Raw genomic sequence first — 13,629 nt, forward strand, 5'->3', positions numbered from 1 at the left:
TCATCATTTTTTACTATTTCTTTCCTATTCTCTCTTCCCCATCACCTGGCAAATCCAATTTGGCATTTTCTTTTCATTTACATTGTCACACTATTTATCACTCTGGGTACAGAATACCATACATGTTCCTCCTTTTTCTGCCTCTAATCTTTCTCAACTACAGATAGCTGATGTATAATATTTTTAACCATGACATTTCCTGATCAAGAAGCACCTGTGCCGTCTTCCTTCTCCTAATATTTATGACCACAGCTATTTCTTTTTCCTCCAAAACTAACGGCTGCCTCTCCCCAGATGAACCTTCTCTCCAGCCAACTTCATTTCCTCGCGTCCCCTAAGAGTGAAGCTTCTATGTCTCTAGGCTTTTGTTCACCCCATTTCCTAGTTTTAGAATGAGAAATCACTCTCTCGGGGCCTTTAAAAAAAAACCTCAAAATTCCCAAATGCAACCCAAACTGGCTCTGTCACCCTCTCTATTCTGCATCTGTTAACATTTTGTGCTCATTTTATAATCTAACTTACATTTGAAGATGAACTCCTCTATATACTGCTTTGTTTGATGTATGTGTCTTTACCTCCCCACAAAAACTATAAGATCCTAAGGTCAAAAGCTGCCACAGTGGTGTGCTGGAGCTGGCTTGTCGGCTCGGCTCGTTACAGCCAGCTGCGCACGTTCCACGCACAGTGACCTGCTGGGAGCTTGAAACGGCCATGGTGGGAATCAGCAAATGCTACAAATTAGGGCTTTTTTTGGTTTGCTTTTCTCGGAAGCAGTGTAAACTGTTTGCCCGCACATCACGGGAACCGGGGTGATTGAATTTTATGCTTCTCTTTCAAAATGCCCACTATGGTGTTCTGCATCCAGTGTAGACCAAAAACTTTTGATTAACAAAAGTAAACACAAAATGCCAGCATAGTTTATTGTTTAAATAAACAAATCATTTCATAAAGGAGTGGAGCATCTAATGTGGTCTTTCAAATGGTGTGATAGCTCATATCCATCTCCACATTCTTTACCAAGAATACTTTTATGGTTTTAAAAAGTTCAATATTTCTCAGGGCTCAAACTCTCAGAAAAAAAGTACACATAAATTTCTCAATTTTAAAAGATAAATTGAGGGTTTATAAAGTCATTGCTTTGATTTTGAGAATACTTTGATTACTTCTCTTAACAGACCAAATTGCTGAAGCAACAGATTCTACAAACAATTACATTAATTACTTATTTTATTATCACATAACTTATTTTTAGCACATCAATACTTTTACTTAACTTCCACAAGTGCAAACAGTGGGATTATGCACAATTTTTTAATCAATTCCTTTCCTCAAACAATCATGACACATGCAATGACAAAAGCACTGGGGACCCAGGATAGAACTGAGTCAGTAGAGTCTCTGTTTGGGAAATACTCTGCCCAATTCTCCAACTTGTACGTTAGACCGTACTTTGATATAAATCATCCGTAACACCCAGATTATGTTGTGAGGTCAGAAAAGGGGACGGGGAGAGAGACTGGGTAAAGGAGATAGAATATGATGAAGTACTCACATGTGGGAAAGAAAAGCTTAACTTACTGAGAGAAGGTCACATAACCTTGCCAATGCCCATGGGACACAACAGTGCCCAAGGCTCTGAAGACCAACACCTAGTTACACGTTTGGCACAGACATTTAAGGAAATTCTTCGCTGACAGCTCTCTGTACAGATGATCAGACATGGCTAGATAGATGGCTTCTCAACCAAGCACCGTTTCATCTAAGGCGAGACCTGAGGAAGAGTGCAACCCTGGAGGGCAGTGGGTCCAACCAGGGGCAATCCTGTCCCCACAGGGACACCTGACAGTAGATGGAGATATTTTTGATCATCATAACTCCAGGTTGGGTGGGGGGCAGTACTACTGGGATCTTGTGGGTAGAGGCCAGAGATGCTGTTAAACATCCTCCAATGCATAGGACACCTCTCAAAATAAATAATTTGGTCCAAAATGTCAATAGTGCTGAGGTTGAGAAACCTGCTGTAGAATTACAAGAGGAGAATTGGGCAGCTTACATTTCAAATTATAGCTTGGAAAAGTTTGCACAAAATGCAATCAGATGTTAAGTACATTCGCACTTTTATAAAAAATTAGTATATACACACATATATGTTCTCCTTACACTAAACTGTATCCCACCTGTTCTCCTCCTCACCTCATACCTGAAGATAGCTCTGCCTCTGTCTTATCTGCCTTATGGAAACTCTGGCCTGGACTTCAGCATCGAAGAACACTGGAAAGCCTTTCCTGCCTTGATTTTGGTGACATCTAGCTTGCAACCTGATGTTTTTCTACAGACTGATAGTTTATGTCCTCTCACAGCTGCTCTAAACTTATCACCTAAACATTCTAATAAAGCATATTATTTACATGACACATAGGCTGAATTCAAAAAAAATCTCTTTACATAGCTCAGTTCTAACTAGTATATTATTGATCATAGTTGTATTACTTTAATCATTAAGGATTGAAATATAAAATAGCAATTTAAAAATTAAGCATTCTTACTACCACTTGGTCTATAATTAATGCATTCATACAATCAAACAAATGGAAGAGAACAAAGAGCTTATCTAGTCCAAGGCTCTCACTTCACAGATGAAGAAAATGATGCTCAGTTTCGTAAGTGACTTTCCCAAAGCCAAAATGCTAACTAGTAGCTGAGCAAGGACTAGAATTCTGAGCTCCTATATCTTAATATAAAACTCTTTAAATTAAAATACGCATTACAAAAGATCCAGAATTGCTAAAGTAATATATTCCAATGAATTTTTATATATAAAAATATAAGAATCATACACATAATTATGATAAACTCTAAATATATTATGGATATTAATATAGAGATATAAAATTAGATATATTAAATATTTTCAGGTCTTTTTCTCAAGTTACTTGTTATATATTAAATTACTGAAATGCATGTCATTAAGTTGACTTCACATTAGTATAAATAACCTATAGTAAAAAATCTGAAATACATAGCATGAATTAGAATAAAATCTATTGCTAACTATAATAATTATAATGTGCTAAATTTGAATTTCCTATGAATATATCTTTATTATACCATCAATCAAATTAGAGAAAAAATAAGAATTACAATAGTGTCCAGCCGGTGTGGCTCAGTGGTTGAGCATCAGCCCATGAACCAAGAGGTCACCCATTTGATTCCTGGTCAGGGCACATGCCCGGGTTGCAGGAGGCAGCTGATTAATGTTTTTATCTCTCTATCCCTCTCCTCTCCTCCTCTCTAAATATCAATAAAAACATATTTTTTAAAAAAGCATTGCAGTATTAATGTGGTTTTCTTTGTAGTCTAATAATAATATATTGTTTCTACAATATTTTGTAAAAAAATTATACTCTATAATATACCATAAATAACTAACATGTTTTTTTAAATTCACATTAATAAACATTATTAAGATACAGTTTAATACAGAAAAAATAATAACCTGCCACCTACTTGATCAACATAAAAGCAAATTCCCAATTAAATTACTCTCAACCTCTTCCATAAACAAATAACTACTGCTAAAGCCAACCTCATTCTTGTCTACTTATTAAAAATAGTAACATTATATACTTTCAATTTCTTAAGCCTTTTCATATTAATCAGGCAAGAGTATGCATTTACCTAAAGAATAATAGTCTCAAACATGCAAATATGGGTAGAAACTGAATAGATCATTTCTAACAATCAGATATCATTTAAATGGTAATTAAATTATTTAGGTAATAACAAGCTTATTTGAAAGACATCCTTCCTGGTGATTTATGGTTTTAATGGCAAACACTATAAATTCAGTGCTATATTTTAATACTTTAAAAATTCTTAACTATTTTACTATTTATCAACTTCTAAACTTACCTGGGTCTTGTTTTAGGTAAATATGTCAGTTGTTTCCAACAATTTGATATGACATTATGAATCCAACCATCACCTGCAATATTGTGACAGTTCAAAAATTAAGTCTTTGGAATAAAATTTTAATTTTTATCCAAATTTATCATGCTACATTTATGCAGCTGTCTTATGTGTACGCATGTTTTCTCATAACATTTTTCAGAGATATACAAAAGTAGAGTGAACATAACAATGAACCCAAACATATCCCAGACTCAACAACTATCCAGATTTTGTCATATGTGCTCCATTTATCTCTCTTTATTATTGTTGTTATTCAGTTATTCTAAAGCAAACCCTAAATCTCTGATCATTTTCCCCATACATACTTTAGTCAGCATTACTTTAAATGAATTGAATTTTTTTACATACCTACAACAGCTTTGTCACATAACTACAATGCCATTATCAGAGTCAACAAAACTAAAACTTATTTCTTAGTATTATGTAAAACACATATGACCACATCTTAAGCTGAATCTATAAAGGAGGAAATTGACTGGACTAAGAGTTAGGGCACTTACAGATGGGTACTATACTTATCGGGCGATCACTTTTTCTGTACCTGAAACTAATATAATAGTGTATACCAACTATAATTGCAGAATAAGTTAATTTAAAATAAAAACACTTTTTAAAGAAGTAGGACATTTAATTCCCCATAGGCCAAAGACCAACACCAGCAAATAGGAATTAAACACGGTAGTGCTGCCCAGCGAGTATGTCTCAAGGGTCAAGCATCGACCCACGAACCAGGAGCTCACTGGTTCAATTCTCAGTCGGGCACATGCCTGGGCTGCAGCGCTATCCGCAGTGAGGGGCGTGCAGGAGGCAGCCAACTGATGTTTCTATCTCTCTCTATCCTTCTCCCTTCCTCTCTTTCTAAAATCAATAAAAACATACTTTTTAAAAATAAAATAAAAACAGTAGTGCTCATGAAGATATGATATTAAACAAATCCTAGTGAAATGGGTAAATGTTAGCTTTTTTATTAGATTCCAAATCTCTCTCTCTTTTTTTTGTTAATCCTCACCCAAGGATATTTTTCCATTGGTTTTTTAGAGCGAGTGTAAGGGAGAGGGAGAGACAGAGAGAGAACATTGATGTGAGAGAGACACATACTAGTAGATTGGTTGGCTGCCTCCCGAAAGTGCCCTGACCAGGGCCTGCAACCGAGGTATGCGCCCTTGATCAGAATCGAATCCAGGACCCTTCAGTCTGTGGGCCAATGCTCTATCCACTGAGCCAACCCGGGCAGGGCAGGTTCCAAATCTCTTTTAATTAAAATGTCTAGAAACTGAAGAGGCATAATATTCTGCAACAGTTAACACCCCATACTAGGAACTGCTGTTTCCACTCAACCTCTGGCGTTTGTTGGCCAGCAGACTGCCATATATACAGTTGATGCTCAGTAAGTTTTTGTTGAAAAAAATATAGTTTTTTCTAAATCCTATATAAGATTATAGAAGTTGTTTTAATTGTATATAAGTTACCTTAACAAAAACATCTCTAGCCATAGAAAACTCTTGAGTTAAGAAAATACACAACACTTAGTATGTCAAACTAAGAAATGGATATTCTTGGTCTATCCTGACGGCATAATTTTACTGCTGAAAGAAAAACTGCATTTCAAAACCTTTGGGGTCAGCAGTGACAGGAGTTTAAAAAATTCTAGCTAATCACGTTCCTTTATAGATTGGGAACAAAGAAAGAAGCAACAGGCCTTCCCACCTTATATTTCCAGAGCATTCTGGAAAAGGCTGCTCTTCTAATCTCCATTCCAGCCTACAGTATAAGCATCGGGATGAAAAATCAGGAGGAGATAGAATCGTAGGCTACTATAGTTGAAAGGGGCTTTAATTCACCTAGGTTCAGCCACCCTTCCTTTTCTCTACACCTAGGAAACAGGAGAACATCGAGAGCCAAGGCCACAGAAGCCAAGGGGTCTTCCAGTTCTAATTCTCAGTGCAAGCATATAGTTAGGGATAAAATAAAGGTACAGCATAAAATCAGAAAAAAAGGAATATACCTTAAGTATAAAATACAACTTAGGGACAAAAGGATAATAACTATAGGCTACACATGAATTCACTTACTTAATGGAATATTGTCCGCACTTAGTCCACCAAATAAGAAAAGCTTATCATCAGCTATTGGTGTTAAAGTATGCCATGATCGATGTTTAGGGTTTTCTCCATTAATAGGAATCCTGTGGCAAAATATATATATATAAATCTAGGTACTATGTTAGTTAAAATAAATGGTTTTCAATAATCTCAGATCTTAAAGGGAAAAACTGCTCTAATTAAAAAAATTTTAAAATTATTTGATGAGTTTAAACAACCTTTTCACGTAGTGTCTATTCCACCTGGTCGTAGAACACAGATTAAAAATTAATCCCCAGTTAATTCACAATGCATACTCAGCATCATTCTTGTTGATTAATCAATGCAACTTCCTCAAGTGTTTCAACATAATTATTTTCATGGCTATAACCTTTAACTGTTGTTTCATGTTTAATTTTGTGTTTTCAGCAGATTTCCTCAATGGTATCATGGGATTTTGTTGTTGTTTTTACTTGGTCTATTTGTTGTAGATTTTCCCAAAGCATTATCTTCACTCTAGCTTCAAAATAAAAGCATACAAGCCATTCCAGATCCAGGAAAAAAACCCTAAAGGTTACAAACAAATACTGTTCTATTCCTTAAAAAATAGAAACATAAGTAAAAACATAAGCACATGAGTTTAACTGATTTAAGAGGTGAGCAGGCACCATTCTCCAGCATTCTGGAATGCTCCAGAAGAACATGGGCCATTTGTAGAAGATGTTATTTGCTTTTCTCCAAACCGGAAATATTTGTATTTATTGTTTTTATTTACTATAAAAAACATTTTGATTAGAAAACATTCAACAACCACAAAAATATTTAATGTTTTATATAATCCTGTCTTCCAGCCATAAGAAACAATAATTTGGTATATATGTTTCCAGACTTTAATGTGCATATAAATATTTATTAAAAATTATAAATAGGGCCCGGCTGGAGTGGCTCAGTGACTGAGCATCGACCTATGAACCAGGAGGACAGGGTTCGATTCCTAGTCAGGGCACATGCCAGGTTGTGGGAGGCAGCCAATCAATGATTCTCTTTCATCATTGATGTTTCTATATCTTTCTCTCTCCCTCTCTCTTCCTCTCTGAAATCAATAAAAATATATTTTAAAAAATTATAAATGGGGTATGTTCCATTCTGTAATTTTTTTTACTTTACTAGAATGCTGTAGAATATTTCCATGAAGTAGATTTCTTTGCTAATGGAAGCATGGCAGCCCTTTGGGCAGATGTACCATGATTTAAACAATCCCCACTTGTGGGCCTGAAGGTTGATCTCAAGTTTTTGTTTTCATAAATAATGTTGCAATAAACATTTTTGTGTACATATACACACATAAAATATACTTGTCCAATTATTGTCTTCAGAGAAATTCTGGATCAAAGTCGAAATTCCATTTTCTATTTTAAACATATTGCCAGACTACCCTCCAGAAAAAGTGTACCAATTTATACTTCTTCTAATTATGTTGTTACAACCTGGCACACACTGGTCATTTGTAATTATTTTTATCTGATAGTGCAAACTAGTTTTATTTCCATTTCTTTAATATTCCATGAAATTGAACATCTTTTAAAAATAATTTTGCCTATTTATATGTCTTTTATGAGTTGCTCATTCATGTTCTTTGTCCACTTTCCTATTGGATTATTTGGGTTTTTTTGTTTTGTTTTTACTGACTTAGTTCTTGCAGATCTCAGCCTACTCTGTTAGAAATACTACAAATATTGTATAAAGTATATGATTGTCTCACCACTATGCTGAACACCTGACACTAATACAAAATATTAAATGCATATACTGTAATTGAAAAAATAAAAAAATTTAAAAAAAAATTTCAAAATAAAAAATACTATGTAAGTCAAACAAACATAAAAAAGAAATGCTATAAATATTACTTCTAATTTATTTTTTGTTTGCATTTGCCAATCTGCCTTTTAATTTTTGTGGTATATTTTTTAACACAGAAATAATTAATTCTTAAGTAGTTTTATCAACCTATCTTTTAATTTATGAATTTTGAGTTTTTATCATTTTTAGAAAAGCCTTCTCCATGGCAAGATTTTATAGATAATCTGCTTTTTTTTACACTCTCGTGGTTTCATTTTTTATTGCATTTATACTTTGAAATAATATATAGCTGAGTTCATCTCATTACATGAACAGATGAATTATAGCTAAATATATTTATTATATTGCTAAATATAGATTATGAGCTATAAACAAAATCTGACTTTTATCCACTCCATTATCTGTTCACCTGTGATGCCCCTATTCAACTGTTCCTTTATTTCTTCTACTGACCTGTCCTCAAGAACATAGTATAAAACCAGTACTTTTACATAATCAATTTTCAACTGCTAGTATTCTCATGTCTTATATAGTTGGGTTAAAAAACAAACTCTCTTTAATCTATATATTCCTTGCTTAGACATATAATCTGAAGAGAAAAATATAATAATTCAGTTTTAGAGACCCAAATTGGATTATGGTGCACACACATATACAGACACACACAGAAATGCCTATAAGTAAAAACAAACAAATTTCATACTTACCTTCCAGACCAAATCCAGGTATCTAAGTTTAGATAGTGCAAATCATTCATCCTAGTTTGCTAAAATAAAAGTGTGTTAAACTGGTCAGTGTTTTACATCTTTCATAAGCTAAAATTTTGTTTTAAAATAGTTTCTATTAAAAATAGATTATCTCTATTTTACTTAACATCGTAAGTTTATATATTGGGAAACAATGCTCAGCACTAATGAAGTTAACATAGAGCTATCAAATTAAAGTATCAAGGGGGAAAGGAAGAAATGACTTCAAACTAACAGGATTTAGATGATAAGAAATTAAACTTTTCTAATAATACACTAAAGTGAAGGATTCTCCTCATTAAAATGTGATTTATAACCATCTGTGATTATTCATGTATGGTCTGTTTGGGAACAGAAGATAAAAGTTATTGAAGGACACTATCATTTCTAGATTTTTTTAATGTTCAGTTGTTCTATAAATTCAGAGAATATATTTTTATATGAAGCATCACACATAAGAAGATTATACTAACCAAAACACGTCCACCAAAGACATAGCCCTTATTTCCAAGCACTGCACAGGTATGTGCGGCTCGTGGCTGTGGTGGGACTCCACCCTGCAAGCAGAGATCAGAAAACAGTGCAAAACTTGAAACGTGTGAAATCACATTCTTATGCTTAGTATGAAAAATACTCGACTGCTAAGTTACCATTACCTATGTAATTCCATTAGAAAGCCTAATGTAAAAGTTCACTCTAAATCAGTGATTTTCAACCGCTGTGCCACCGCAGGCACACTGGTGTGCCACACAATTTTTAAAACATGCAATACCTGACTATTTAGCCAGGGACACTGACCTTTTCTTTCTTAGATTATGAAATTAAAACACTGATGCCCCAGCTGGTTTGGCTCAGTGGATAGAGCATCGGCCTGTGAACTGAAGGGTCCCGGGTTCGATTCTGGTCAAGGGCACATGCCTGGCTTGCAAGCTCCATCCCAGTGTAGGGCTAACAGGAGGCAGCTGAGCAATGGTTCTCTCTTATCACTGATGTTTCTATCTCTCTCTCCCTTCTTCTCTCAAATCAATAAAAATATATTTTTAAAAATATTATTTTTTTAAAAAGGATTACTTGTTTTTTAAAAAATGACAACAGCTGTTGTTCAGTGGTTAGAGCACCGGCCCACACACCAAAGGGTGGTGGATTTGATTCCCAGCCAAGGGCACATACTTGAGGTTGCATGTTTGATCTCCAACCCTGGTTGGGGCGCGTGCAGGAGGCAACCAATTGATGTGTCTCTCTCACACTGATGTTTCTCTCTCCTCCCCTGCTCCTTGCCTCCCTTCCACTCTCTCTCTAAAAATCAATGAAGGAAAAAATGACAACAGTCACAACAATAGATGTCTGATGTGAATGGATCAAAATTATGCCAAAATTTTTGTAAGACTAGCAAAAAATATATATTTTGGTGTGCTGCAGAATGTTAGTAATCAGTTTATGCATGCCATGAGATGAAAAAGGTTGAAAAGCACTGCTCTAAATAGTAAGATACCTTGTTTTATTGTGCTTCACTTTGTTGTGCTTTGTAGATATTGCATTTTTTTTATAAATTGAAGGTTTGTGGCAACTCTGCATCAAGCAAGTCCATCAATGCCATTTTTCCAACAGAATTTGCTCAGTTCGTGTCTGTGTCACATTTTGGTAAGTCTCAAAATATTTCGAACTCTTTTTATTATTATATTTGTATGGTGACCTGTGATCAGTGTTCTTTGATGTTACTGTTGTAATTGTTTTGCGGGTGCCATGAAACGCACCCATGTAAGACAGCAAACTTAACAGATAAATGTTGTGTGTGTTCTGACTGCTGCTCACATTCGGTAGCCAATGAGCTGATAATGTAGGGTTCTTTCAGAACTTGGGATGAAACACATACACAAAGACACCCACCAGGAACACATGAAAATTATGCATAAAATCCTTCAAATCTTGTTCTTCTACTCATTACACTCTCCCTTTCCCCACCAATCCAAAACTTCTCTGAAGTAAATATCTAATATATTTATTCAAAAAAAAGTATAGAGAAGTATTACCAGTTATTGTGAGATAAAGTACTATTTGGTGTAAGCACTGTGCACTGCTCACTTAATAATATTAACTGTGTGTGTGTGTGTGTGTGTGTGTGTGTGTGTGTGAGAGAGAGAGAGAGAGAGAGAGAGAGAGAGAGAGAGAGAGAGAGAGAGAAGAAAGAGAGAGAGAGGAGAGCAGAAGGAAGAGGGGAGAAAGAGAATCTTTTAAAATGTCATTTTAAAATCCTTATTTTTAAGCTAAAACTTACACAAAATATTATTTTGCTAAATAGTCTCAGGCATTTAAGAAAAATGCTTTAAAAAGTAAAGATAAGGGTGAATAAATTTCATTATCTTTTTTAAAAAAATCCTCACCCAAGGATATTTTTCCATTGATTTTTTTTTTTAGAGAGAGAGTGAAAGACAGAGAGAAATATTGCTGTGAGAGAAACACATCGATTAGTTGCCTCCTGCACAAGCCCTGACCAGGGCCCGTGTCAGGGAGGAGCCTGGAACCGAGGTATGTGCCCTTGACTAGAATTGAACCTAGGACCCTTTGGTTTGCAGGCCAATACTCTACCCACTGAGCAAAACTGGCTAGGGCAAATAAATTTCGTTCTTGAAGAGTATAGTCATACCTCACAGGTATTACAGATTTCAGACCACTCTAATAAAGTGAATATTGTGATAAAGTGAAGTCACACAAATTTTTTGGTTTCCCAGAGCATGTAAAATTATATTTACACTATACTGCAGTATATTAAGTGTGCAATATTATGTCTAAAATACTTTATATCTAAAAAATACCTTAACTAAAAAAGACTATATTGCTAAAAAATGCTAACCTCATGTGAGCCTCCAGCAAGTTTTAATCTTTTGCTGGTGGAAGGTCTTGCCTGGATGTTGATGGCTACTGACTGATCAGGTGGTGGTTGTTGCAGGTTAGGTGGCTGTGGTAATTTCTTACAATAAGACAATAGTGAATTTTGCCACACCAATTGACTCATCCTTTCATGAATGATTTCTCTGTAGCATGCAGTGCTGTTTGGTAGCCTTTTACCCAGAGTAGAACTTCTTTTAAAATTGGAGCCAATCCTTTCAAACCCTGCTGCTTTATCAGCTAAGGTTATGTAATATTCTAAATGCTTCGTTTTCATTTCAATAGTCTTCATAGCATTTTCACCAGGAGTAGATTCCATCTCAAGAAACCACTTTGTCATCCCTAAGAAGCATCTATTCATCTGTTAAAGTTTTATCATGAGATGCAGCAGTTCAGTCACATCTTCAGGCTCCACTTGTAATTCTAGTTCCCTCGCTATTTCACCACATCTGCCATTACTTCCTCCACTGAAGTCTTGAACCCCTCAAAGTCATCCATGAGGGCCAGAATCAAATTCCTCCAAGCTCTTGTCAATGTTGATGTTTTAACCTCTTCTCATAAATTACAAATATTCTTAATGGCATCTAGAATGGGAAATCCTTTCCAGAAGGTTTTCAATTTACTTTGGATTTCTGTTTGCTTACTAGCATATGAAAGAATATTAATAATGTATTTTCGCCATGCTACAACTGCATAGCCTTGATTTCAAGGGTATAGAAAAACATGGGCTTTTACAAATCCTGAACTTGGTTTACAAAAATACTTTTTAAAAGAACCTTCCTTAAATCAGGGTGTCACACTTGTGGGTAAACAATAATGATTGCACCTTTTTATAAGATTTTTCTAGAAAACCCTTAACTAACCTGGAAAAAAATATGTAATCAAAAACTAATAGTATTAGTGGTAGTACTCAAGAAAAATCCTGTGTATGTGATTACAAACTCAATTATTAAAATCCAAATAACTTAATAAAAATATATTTTAAATATATCAATAAATATAAAACTAATTTTTTACATTACTTACTTTAATTTCCGGTTGAAACCAATTCTGTGTCTTTGTGTCAAATACATGAACATCATTATGCCATCCCCAGAATATCTGCTCTTCCTAAAACAAAATTTTAAAAATATTTAAAAGATTTTACAACTTTTAGATTATTGTTACAGTTTCGTTGAATATTTACTGGTTAAATAATAGACTCTTTTACAAAAATACAGCTGTTACCATATTCATACAGCTAATGCACACAGCAGTGGCTGACAAAGCGTGGTCCCAGACCAGAGCAGTATCACTCAGCAACTTCTCTTCTCATAGTATCACTTGCAGAGTGTCATAATTTACTTGTTAACAATTTTCCAATTCCCTCAAAGGATCATCTCTTTTAAAATTGCAGAGGACAGCCCTGGTTGCTGTGGCTCAGTTGGTTGGGCATCATCCCATGCACCAAAAGATTGCCAGTTTGTGTCCGGATCAGGGCACATTCCTAGGTTGCAGTCTCAATCCCCAGTAAGGGGCGTGCAGGAAGCAGCCAATCAGTGATTCTCTCTTATCATTGATATTTCTCTCTCTCCCTCTCCCTTTCTCTCTCTCTAAAAAATCAATTTTAAAAAAAATCTTTAAAAATAACATTACAGAGTATATTTATATTTTGAAATTGATAGATCCTCCCTTCCCCCAACTGGTGGGCGGAGTATGATGTAACCTGCGGCCTGGAAATACCTGAGTACCTAACCAGGCACCTTATATGGACTACACATTGAACCACCAATCAGCACCTGCCACATACCCTAAGCCCTTGTTCCTATATGACCATACATTAAGCCACCAATCAGTGGGTGCCAAGTACACTAAGCCCCCATTCCTCCCCTCAAAAGGCATGTTCACCTCTGCATGTGTTGCTGTTCTCCCCTTGCGAGACAGCCCGGAGGTCTCTTTCCCCTAATAAAGCCTGTAATCCTGGTTTTTGGCTCCCGATTGATTTCTCAGAAATCTGTTTTTCTAAAGCACATGCTTAGAATCCCTAATCTTTGCTATTAGAAACTTTAGGGGACTATGGATCCTTTTTCAAAAAAGTTACAATC

The 13,629-nt window shown here is 35.2% G+C and overlaps 1 protein-coding gene across 2 annotated transcripts in view; it reads right to left on the reverse strand.

Moving 5' to 3' along the window:
- KLHDC1 (kelch domain containing 1) overlaps positions 1–13,629 on the reverse strand; it is a 73,841-nt gene that overhangs the window by 15,415 nt on the left and 44,797 nt on the right. For both annotated transcript variants that reach the window (XM_054725341.1, XM_054725346.1), the window contains exons 6-10: positions 12,572–12,655; positions 9,133–9,216; positions 8,621–8,679; positions 6,045–6,157; positions 3,913–3,985 (exon numbers count right to left, since the gene is read on the reverse strand). In XM_054725341.1, coding sequence (XP_054581316.1) covers positions 3,913–3,985; positions 6,045–6,157; positions 8,621–8,679; positions 9,133–9,216; positions 12,572–12,655 — 413 coding nt within the window. The remainder of the gene's footprint in view (positions 1–3,912; positions 3,986–6,044; positions 6,158–8,620; positions 8,680–9,132; positions 9,217–12,571; positions 12,656–13,629) is intronic.

The sequence above is a fragment of the Eptesicus fuscus genome, chromosome 2 (assembly GCF_027574615.1).
Source record: "Eptesicus fuscus isolate TK198812 chromosome 2, DD_ASM_mEF_20220401, whole genome shotgun sequence".
NCBI lineage: Eukaryota > Metazoa > Chordata > Mammalia > Chiroptera > Vespertilionidae > Eptesicus > Eptesicus fuscus.